General features: G+C 39.9%; 1 protein-coding gene across 1 annotated transcript in view; it reads right to left on the bottom strand.

The window, feature by feature from the left end:
- The window catches only part of LOC108975168 (acetylcholine receptor subunit alpha-like 1), an 87539-nt gene that overhangs the window by 7698 nt on the left and 68476 nt on the right, over positions 1-11365 (bottom strand). Inside the window, exons 5-7 of the mRNA XM_018943493.1 lie at positions 8752-9212; positions 8455-8669; positions 638-906 (exon numbers count right to left, since the gene is read on the bottom strand). Of these exons, the coding sequence (XP_018799038.1) occupies positions 638-906; positions 8455-8669; positions 8752-9212 (945 nt within the window). The remainder of the gene's footprint in view (positions 1-637; positions 907-8454; positions 8670-8751; positions 9213-11365) is intronic.

The following is an 11365-nucleotide window of genomic DNA, read 5'->3' as shown; positions in this document are numbered from 1 at the left end:
GCATAAGACCATTGTCCAGAATTCGATTCCGGATCCGATCAATTTCGAAAGTTTCTTTTCTAGGTTCGAGAGTAAACTTGTCGATTTTTCAAGTAGCAACTCAGACCAATATCACACATAAACTTCGCCTTTTTGCAAAATCGTCTAATACAAAATTACTACGGAATTCCTTAAAAAGTGTCAGTAAGCTAAAGCGTCGATGAGTTAAGACAAMGATTGACTCGTGCAAGCTTAATCAAACTTTACGAGAAATAATGTTAGAAGGAACGTTTGGAAAGTTTCTTTCATCTCGATATTTTTGTTACATATTAAGAACGCTTCTCAAATATTTCAACGTAAGGCCTCACTTCATTTGTAGGGCTATTGTCCGCTTATCTGTAACTTTCAATCTGAAAAGTAATACAATATTTAATTTTTTATTTACAGTTTGTACGCATATACGATGACTGCATGAGGACTGAATTGCATATCCGTTATGAGAATGTGGCACGAAAGGAGTGCAAATTACGAGCAAGTGAACGATAATAGCAATGCGGGGAAGTGCGCTGCGAACTAATTGAAACTTCAATGCTGATGACAAATGACAATGGTCTATGCATCTTTAAAGAAAATGTTAAAAAGCTCCACTTTTACTTACGCTCTCAAATTTATCCTTGTTTTTCACATGTTGCGCTATAAATCGCGAGCCCTCGATTGTCTTTTCCATTTCGCGCATGTACGGCTTGTCAAAGGTCGGACTTAGGTCGGCATGACAACAGCCGGGACTGATATCCCCATTGCCCGATGGACTGAAGAGGTCATCATCGGCGCCGGGCAGTGGCAGTGCTGAGGGTAGGGGCGGATCACCAAAACAGGGCGCTATGCCGCCCGCTGCAGCCAAGTCGAAACGATGTGAGGCAGGAAGTGCTGCAATGAAATTAAGTGAAGGAAATATTTTTAATTARAATATAATACTGAAATTTAAGATTTAATCTTTTTAGTTCAAAAAAAAGAAAAAAAATAAAATTAAAAAAAATAAAAGGAAGCCGGAGTTCACCGTCGTGAGAAATCTTTTGTATGTATGAAGGGTATTGTAGCTTCGGAAGTTTGAATAATACTGAACAATTCGAAAACAATAATAAATTTGGCGAAAACATATTTAAAGAAGCCTTTTATTGTGGTTTTGTTTATGTCGTTGCTGGAACTTAGCTGGTTGTTAATCATTAATCACGTATACCAGAACTTTTGCAATATACTGTTTAGCAAAAATCAGTAAGTGAGATTTTAAACGTGAAACACGCAGCTAAAATGTGTTATACAAGAAATCTCAGCACATCCCTTCCCAAAATCTTTCACACCACTTCTCAGAGGAAGACGCAGTATTTCTTCATACTAAAGTCCTGCATTTTTTTCAAAGTCTAAAGCAAACAACRTGCATACCTCTTCCACATTTCGCGAAATGCGCATTCTTCGCTCTACGCAACCAATTAGAAAGACCTAAGAGTATGCCGATGCTGGCATATTACAGTATTAAGATTGCTGTGCAACATGACTGCGCGGCGGCTACGTCAAATTGAAGCCGTCGAGGTATTAAAGTAGAATCAAAACACTTTCCCAGCCAACACGCTGGAGCGCACCGAAGGTGAAGTAACGCGAGCACGCAGCAACGCAGCACGAAGAAGTACGGAATGGAGCAAATGTAATGCTCCCGAAAGCGTTCGTTATGTGGGCGCTTTCGAAAAAAAAAAAACGCGGAATGGAAAACGCATTGCAGTAGCCCTTTGAATTACTTGAAAGCACGATGTGCATGCTGAGCTGCTGTGTGGCGCGGTGTGCGAACCAAGTGAATTGAAAATTTTACAATTTTCTAACAAAAAAAAAAAAAAAAACGGTGATTTCAGACAACAACAGCAAAAGGAGGAGAAGAAGAAAAGCAATCTAGGTGTTATTAAAGGCTAAGGCAAGCGCACAGCGCGTAATGGCAACTAAAATGGCGCAGAATGAAATATAGTAAAGCAGCTGAAATTGGAAAAATACTMACACTGCCTTGCAATGCGGTTCGAAATGTAAAACTTTAGCGCTGCGTGCAATTTGCGATTTGCTATGATTTATTTGCACTGCAAGTGTGAGAATGCTTTACGAGCCGTTTGCAGCAGTGCGAGTGCGTGTGAGCACGAAGAGTAGGAAATGTTCTGGCATGTCAAATATAAAACGGAAATTTCACTTTAATGTTGCATGCACATATTTGCTTTGGAGGAATGTGCGTGCATTGGAATTGCATAAGTTGTAAGATATAACAAAACATATTATGCCAATAGTTACATGTATCAGAGATGCATCAACCTTCGATGTACGCGTCAGTGTTTAAATTTTAATTGAAACGAACTTTAATCATTTGGTTTTGTAAATGATATTTAAATAAACTTAAAACAATAATTTGTAAACGACTAACAGCTTCATGTAGTAGAGATAAAAGTCCTTATATTCAACTAAGATAAGAAAATCTTCGCCAGTCCAGTGTATTATGGTGGACTAATTTTTTTTCTTTAAAATCATATTACATGCTGTAATGTGGATATGCACTAAAGCGAATTTTTGTTTSAGTACTTGCTTTTTGATAAAAAGCTGCGTTTTTTATCTTCAGGGATACTAGTTAAGTTTGTTCGATTTATGTCTCTCAGAGGTAGGAAGCACGCAACTCTCTGTTCGATTATCCTACATTAAAAGCACTCTATATGCCGAACYCAACCGTCAATATATTGTCGCTCAAATGTTGAAATGTTCTCTTAAAATCTATAGAGCATCAAATAACGCGGCAACCACCCAGCGATATTGCTGCTGGGTATCTAACTTAAGTAGAAATTAATAGAAAATCTGTCATGCTCATGAAGTCTACGGGTTTCGCAGGAATAATTCGATGTTAATATTTTAATAAAAAGGTTAGATAAGCCTAAAGAATATGTTGCGTTTTAAAGGCTTTTTCAATAAGGGCGCTACAAAAGGGCACGCTTGCAGAAGTCSAGATGCTTAACTAAATTTTCGACGGTTCAAAAATCGAAAATTCATGTTCGATATTCGTACATAGTTCATCAATTGTCGCTGGCTTGTTGGCATAGATCATAGACTTGACGCTGCTCCACAGGAAATAGTCTTACGGCGTCAAATGCATGAACGTGGCGGCCAATTGACTGGGCCATGTCTGCAGATAACACGTTAACCAAACWTAGTTTTCAATAAATCGGTTGTGATATTCACTATGTGGCTTGTGGCGCCGTTCTGGAACCACATATTGTCCTAGTACATATCATCCAATTCGAGCCAAAAATATTGGGTTATCATTGAGCGGTAGCAATTCCCATTCACAGCAACGTGTCGGTCTTGATCATCATGGAAAAAGTACGGCCCAAAACTTGCCGGTACTAACGATTTTCAGTGTTATTCGTTTAGATTAATCAAGAAGATTAAGATGTTGTCTTCTCGATAGGACTGTGTAATGTACAACTTTCGTTTCTCTTTGGTACAACGCTTGGAAATTGCTCAGGATTGTTACATAAATTCACATTCTCCGGTGGCTACTGTGTTTTTTTTCATAGAAGAATCATCTCCTCAGATGTGGTCCATTTCTGGTTTTATGGGTTTGTCAACAAACAAAAATGCCGCTATTAGGGTGAGCCAAATGCATATGTGGTTCAGGAAACGTAAATGCATTCCCAAAAAWTTCGTTAATTTCGTGAAATAACCCAGTCAAATGGCAGAGCATGCGATTGAGGTTAGGTTAGTTGGCTGATCTAGAGTGATCGCACGTGTATTGGTATATGTAGCCCTTTGTGATACCATATACATTCCATATACATTCCTTGTAGTTAGCTAACYCCTTGCCAGAACAAGAAGGCTTTCTTTAACTACTGTGAACTTCAATTGAAAGACACTAGATTAGTATGGTACTTTCTGCAAATTCACCACCTCCACTCGATTATCTAGTTTGCACCTTTCCGTATGGATGCTTATATCGTCTCTGACCAACTCGATCGTTTTCCACATACATCTCGAAGGGAATGAAAAGTTGGGTACGGAACTTAAGTTCTGATAACTTCCATAAGATTTCGAAAATCCGAAGCCTCATAACAGGCGGCTAATGGGAAGGACTGTCGTAAGATCTTTTTGGCCCAAGAACGATCGTAAGCGATCCCTTGAGTTCTTTAAACTCCGTAATACTAGCCATTCCCTAGTCATGAGGGGTAAAACAGTCTGTTGACCTTTCGGAATCCATATTGTAAAGTTAGTAATCTTATCCAACGCCAGCTGCAGAAGCTGTATGGAAGGAGTCAAGGTTAAATCATCTCAGCAGTTCCTTCTTGATTGTCTCGCGTTTGCGAAATTAAGRCTTGAATAGTTGGGAGCTCACACTTTCAGAAGTTTAATGGAATTGGTGTGAATAGCTGAGCTAATTTATTGGGCAAAAGGCGCTTTGTTGACTTATCAGTTCGAACTAAAGGAATGGCGTCACGAAAGACCAATTAAGTCCAAGTCTTACTTTTGGATCAGCCACCATAGCTCACCTAACTATTATTTGTATGAACTTTGGAGGTTGTTATAACGATCCGCCTTATGTACGAAGCAGGTAGAGAAGGTTCTGCCGTTTTTAAGCTTTTTGTGAAAACTTAGTCCTATAGTTTAGCTATACGTATTAAATTGATTCCTGCAGTCCTTCTGATGGCAAAAATATTTTGTTATTTAAGTTTCCAAAAAGCAATCTCAAATCTGTACTCAGTTTTCTTATGAAGAATAGCCGAATAAATCCCCAAACACTAATTTATCACATTAATGAGAGCTCCTTTAACTTTTTTCATTACACACAAAGAAATTCTGCTTAATTTGCATACCAGCTGTAGTGGAAAATCACAAAGATAACGCATAGTTCCGTGAGCATTACCGAGAGAGAAAAAAGCTCGAATATTTTCGCCAGCGGAAAACTTTTAATGACGCACAATTAATTTGACAATGCGCATTAATAGATAAAAATCGCTGTAAACTATGTAACCGAAAACATTTGGCAACTGAAACTTGTGCTACAAAATGCAAATAAAATATAAAAAGTTAAATAGTTTCACGAAAATAACAACAAAGCCAACAAAGCGAATGCGGCATGTAAACGCGCGCTTAATTTAAATTCCTGCGCAGCTGATGGAGTGAAGCGAGCGACGGAGGCAGTGAAGACAGCTCAACAGCAATGAGCGGAGCAGACACTGAGCGCGGGAAACTTTCATAAATTTACGCCAGATTAAAATCTGTAAAGAAATAAAGTAATAAAACAWGCGACAACGAAACTAAGTCAAATGAAATGAGTTGATATAAGAGACAAACACAGCGCGAGATAGAGAGACCCAAAGAGCGACAGTTGAAATGAAGAAAAGTAATAAAATGTGAAAAGTGGAATTAGAACTGGAAATCTTACACAGCCGATGCGCGCCGCTGTTCAAGCGCCGAGGAGGTTCAGCCCAACACGCGGCTGTCAGCAATGAAATGTGACAAAAGTTTGTGGCAGCCACAWTGSTGGCAGGCGGCAAAGCGGCGGCGGGCGTTGATGTAGGCGGCAGCGACAATAGTTGTTGAAKTTKTTTTGCGAGCCGGCAATTGCAGCGAAAAATGCAACTGAAACTATGACAAAGAACGTTTCTATAACTGGATACACCYCTGCGTCGAGTAACCGCCGAATGCGTAGCAGCACAGAAATGCCGTTTGTTAAATAGTTCCTCAAGACATACACGATTTAAAGCAGTCTAAGGACTTTAACAACGGATKTGGAGGAGCAAGTGTGGAGTAGCGGTTGTGCAGGCTTCGGTTGCTTGGCAGGTTTCTCGTGCGTGCGTGTCGTAAGAGAAGTAGTCTAAGTGCATTGCAACATGAAAAATGATTKTCGAGCAAATTTATGAAGCAAACTTACAGCAAAAGGGATATTAAAAGTGAAGCAGTATATCGTAATAAGTGAAAAATTGGAGTAGTAACAAAAGCCTTGCAAAGACATCAGACAGCAAGCGGCTAAGTATAAGGCAGTGGCAAAAGTTGTGCAGCAAGGAAGCCGAGGGAGTTGTATAAAGTTGTCGAGAATTGCTTGGCTTCACTTGGAGTGCAATGAAGTATGTGCRCTCGCTTGATATATACATATATATTAGGGTCGGTTAAAAAATTACCATCACCGATCTTGAGACCTAGCATTCATTATTGGATAATCTTCGATCGAATAGACCGCGCCYAGTACAAAGTGAAGGAAATATAGTAGCCGTAGCTGAACTCGCAGAAATTCGACYGACGAGATCTTAAATCTAAAGTATACAAAATGCAGTATGTGGAAGTATTGAAGCCGCTCGCCCTTGAAAAGTTTCAAAAAGTTTTGTTCAGCGATGAGGCCCATTTCGGGCTCAAGGAGTATGTAAACAAGCGAATAGCCACATTTGGAAAGAAGAACAAACTGAAGAGATTCAAGAACTGGCATTTTATGTAGAAAAAAACACGACAGTTTGGTATGGTTTGTTTCTTCAAAAATGGTAATAACGTAAGCGTCAATGATGATGTTTAGCGCCATGGTAACCGTCTATCTCTCAGCGTCAATTGCTTCAACAAGACGGCGCTACTTCCCACACGTTCCATCAATGTATATAATTTTTGAAAGAACACCGAACAAATGTGGGCCCTTCGATTGGCCACCAAGATTGTGTGATATTACACCGTTCTCTTTTTTCTTAAATTTTTTTTTTTTTTACATTTTGTTACAGTTTGTAGTCCTGTAGGAAATTTTTTGCTCTACCAAAGTGGTTTGAAGTATTTTGGATAAATTTAGCRTTTCGAGATATTCATCGCCAAACATCAATGCCATCAAAATAGTAAAATTTTAAACGTTAATACCTTTCAGAAGGTTTAGGTTCATGAAAAATACTTTGCTCATATCAGCAGAATGTTTCTAAAAGGTGTCTATTAACCAATTTTTCAGAGCATGAACCGAAAAACAAAGCATTCGTCTGTTTTGAGTCACCATAATGTACAATCAATATGTACGTATATATATGTGCGTGTGAATGAAGGCATTGACCAGTGAAGTCGAAAAAGTGTTGAACATGTTAGCAACAAGAAGTTTCAATTACATCGAAACATTAAAAAAAAAAAATGAAACTTAACCAGTTCATCGGGCTGGCATGCGCAAACTTTCTTTGGTGGATACATGCTTTCTTCCCAAAGACATTTTAATGTTCTCTTGAATTGGAACTTCCTTCACCCTTTTTGCTTTCCATAAACATTTATATTCTATTTCAAATCTTAAACTTTTAAATCGATAAGGGAAAATTCTTCTGTGTGTTCATTTGAGCTATTCTTGATAAAACTGGTCTAAAATATGTAGGAAGCAAACAAAATACGAATTAACGACGTAAGGAGGTAGAATAACAAGCAATATTGGTATAATAAGATTAGGATAAGGTTATGTAAACAGGCTGATTTTTCATAAGGTCGCAATCGCGATACGCGTAGTCTGGCGAAAGCTGGGCAGTGGAGGAGAACAGCGCGAATGTCAATRAGATTGTATCCACTTAGGATACCTATTATTAACGCCATAACGCTGGGCCACTAGGCTTTCTCAACCACGTTGACCAACCGATTTCTCACCAACACTTGTTTTTCTCGCGTTAGATYCATAGATCCAGCGCTCGGTAAAACAGGGGAACTCCTGCCTGTTCTCATTTCGTTGGAATTTGAGTAAGAGAGCGTTTCTTTAAAGTTTGTCGGCTTTACAATTTCTAACCGATACCGCTGTGGAGCCGCACGTTGAACTCGTTCCAGCTGCTTTGGCAGTGTGGCYTTTACGAGCGCCCTCCACTAGACAATTATATCGTAGAACAGTATTGGCTTAACCACGGTAAAGTCAATGCACGTATATTGGTGAAACACCCACCGCTTTCCAACAGCTTCTTTACCATATTATATCGCAACCAAAGCCTTTCTACTATTGTAACTTTCCTTCATGGATGAAGCTGCAGTACTCCACCTTTTCGACGAAGGTACGTCGAAAACGCTCATTCAGCGAAAGGTTATATCGCTAACCCCTCATTTATACGGGTTACGCCGTTTCTTTTCGCTCAGATTTCTAMCACATTGAGGTTAACTCGTAACTGATATCGAGGTGCTTTCTTTTAACCACGAGAGCAACATTAGCTACCACCCGACTGCCTCATCGCTCGAGTTCTATCAATAGATCATTTACTACAGAAATCCATAGTAAAGGCGGTRGAGTCTCCTTGATTTTTCGTAGTGCACCCAGACAACCCCACTCCACCACGACGAGCTCTTGCCGATCTATGGTATTACCAACTGTGTACATGATCTTCAGTGTTGTTTTCGGTAATTGGTGAAGAATTTATTTAAAAAATTACGGATATTCCCTTGAATGGGAATTGGCATACGCAAGGTGTGTTTTTAAGAACTTACCTGGTATACCATAATCGCCACTAAATCKCTTCGAATCGTAATTCACGAATTTATCCACATCCGGTGGTAAATGGAACACATCGGTTAGCACTTCGGGCGGTTGATCGTCCTCGTTGGCTTCGTCTTTTTTCGGTCGTTCGATGCAAAGGAGTTTGGGTAAAATTTGTATAAATAAACGCTGTACCCATGGCGCCATTTTATGCGTCACAGGCGATCTATAAAGAGCAGGAGAGTGAAGAGAAGAATATGTTATTGTAAAATGTGTTTTTGCTAAGTTTCTCATTTTTAGCTACATACCTAAAGTTAACATTAAGCACCGCAATGGTGACCACAACCGACAGCGTCACCAACATCATAGTGAAGAGCAAATATTTGCCCAGTAACGGCACCGTCAGCGATGTTGGCGGTATAATTTCGGCGAGCAGGAGAAAAAACACAGTCAACGATAGCAAAATGCTGATACAAAGTGAGATCTTCTCGCCGGAATCGCTGGGCAAATAGAAGACCAACACCGATAGGAATGAGATACCCACACATGGTATGATTAGATTGACAGTGTAGAAGAGTGTTTTGCGGCGCAACGTCAGATTGAAAACGATATCCAAATAGGGCTCTTCACAACAACTATAGAATTTCTCATTACGCACGGCCGGCACACGCATTATATCCCACTCTACAGAGATGTAGTAGTCCTGCAAATCGATGCCCACTTCGATGTTATCTGAATCCGCTGTTTGCTTCAAATGCCGTAAATCCACCTGTTTAGGAAGTAAAATGTAATTTTAGAAATTAGAAATTCATCAAAATGCTTTAAACATATAATAACAGATATAAAATAAATTTAAAGAAGCTCTCAAACCTAGAAGAAGCTCAAGTGTACATATAACGGATGTAGTGCATATTATTTAAAATATCTTTATTTAAAGTTTGCTGTTACAAAGTGGAATAGTCTATGTATGTAAGTTTTTTGAAGAACACCTTATGAGATCACTGCGAAAAATCGGGGAATTCTTATTTTAATGAAAAATATTTTAGACTTTTGGTGGGTTTGTGSTGGTAATGTACTGTTTTGACTAGGTCGGAACGTCTTTACGTCATTCTATATGTTTGTCGGCCCCAAGTACTAGATTGGGTTAGGTTAAGTTAAGAGGTCGATCTAAACGGTGAWCTCACTTGTACAGAGGAGAACGCCAATCTGTTGTCATACCTCAAGAACTTCTGTATACTGTATCATAATACCCTTACAAATCCGCAAAGCGTTTTGAGCCTATAAAATTTGTTGCGACGGTTAATGTTAGTTTCGGCTATATCTGTTGGCTAGCTCAGCGCAGGTATCACTGTTGGACTAAATGCTAATTTCTGCTTGAAAAACACTAAAGTGATCCGGTAGTCTAAAGATAAGGTTGATGAAGAGCTCATTACAGAAAATACTCCTCCAACGATTACTTCTAGTTTCGGCCCATTCGTGAAAAGTCTCACTAGGCCTCATTTCCAGCGATTTCTCGCCAACCTCATATCCCTCTGTGATGCAGTGAACAAGATATGCAGTAGAAGAAGAAGAGAATTTCAGCGAGTCTTTGYTTGAACGTCTTCATATATTCAGCTTCCCTGAGCCTTAGCGGAAGCAGGGTTTGACCGGAAAGTAATAGGACTGATTTTCTTCCGCTGCGACTGTATTTCGGAAAACGCGCGCACCGACTGGATTCAGTAGAGGACGTTCCTAGCAAACGAACAAGCGACTGATCAGTGGTTTTCGAGCACCTGGACAGTCGGGACGAACATTTTTGAGCGAAGTGTTTCTGTGTGTGGTGCAAGCCTGAAATGCTGCATTCGTTAGAGGAAGGGGTCACTGATGAAGACCAGAAGAATGAACAAATCCAAAGTGAAAACGATGCTCATTGTCTTTTTAGACAACAAAGGCATCGTCCGCCATGAATGTGATCCTCCTGAATAAACAGTCAACGCCAAGTTTTACGTGGAAGTCCTCAAGAGATTCAAACGAAGATTCAATCGGGCCCGGAAAGACATTTCAGCCGATTGGAAGATGCACCACGACAACGCACCGGCTCACACAGTCTTTCTTGCGAACAGCTAGTTAACCAAGGCCGACATCCGAAAGCTTCCGCAGCCGCCCTACAGCTCAGGTGGAGCCCCCCTACTTTTTTGTTTCCTTGCCTGAAAAGACCGATGAAAAGTAAGCATTTTGAGACGACAGAGGGAATCCAATCAGCATGCATTTCGGTTCACAGGACTATTCCGGAGAATGCCTTCCGTGACACCTTCAATTATTGGAAATCAAATTTGAAAATTTTTAAAGAATTGTAACAATTTAATTATTTTTTAATCGACTCAGTCCTGTTACTTTCTGAACAAACCTATTACTTCGTAGCCATACTCCTACCGGCATGTTGTCTACCGGTGCTATGTTTAAAATGGCATTAAGTGCTATTGTTGGTGTAATACATCCGAGGTCAGTGAGAGTCGTTCGTAAAACACGCTCAAGCTTTTTAGCAACTGTCGTATTTTCGAAACACCTACCTCCCAACGAATACACAGTAGAAGATTATTGGCCGATGCCTTCCTAGCTCTCTGCTCAATATTTGGTATCCATGAAAGCTTTCTATCAAGGACAGGCCCTAAGTATTTCAACTTGTCAACGGGATGAAGACATGAACACCGAAATAAGGGAGAGGTTTGTTTGGGATCTTACACCACCTAGTAAATAAAACCATTTCGGTTTTATTAGGGTTGACGGCGATTTGAGTCGCCCAGTTGGATACCTCGTTGTTTCATCCTTCCATCAGCTCGTTGTGCGGTACTAAAGTATTAATTTGATTGAAATGGTGTTTATTTTTTAGTTTAGACGCATCGACATCCTCAGAGGCGCAGTGCAGTACTCGCGGAAGACGTC

This window comes from Bactrocera latifrons, unplaced genomic scaffold (assembly GCF_001853355.1).
Source record: "Bactrocera latifrons isolate USDA-ARS-PBARC rearing strain unplaced genomic scaffold, ASM185335v1 scaffold_62, whole genome shotgun sequence".
Lineage (NCBI taxonomy): Eukaryota > Metazoa > Arthropoda > Insecta > Diptera > Tephritidae > Bactrocera > Bactrocera latifrons.
Note: the sequence above shows the minus strand (reverse complement) of the source record. Positions and strands in the feature narration are given on the sequence as shown.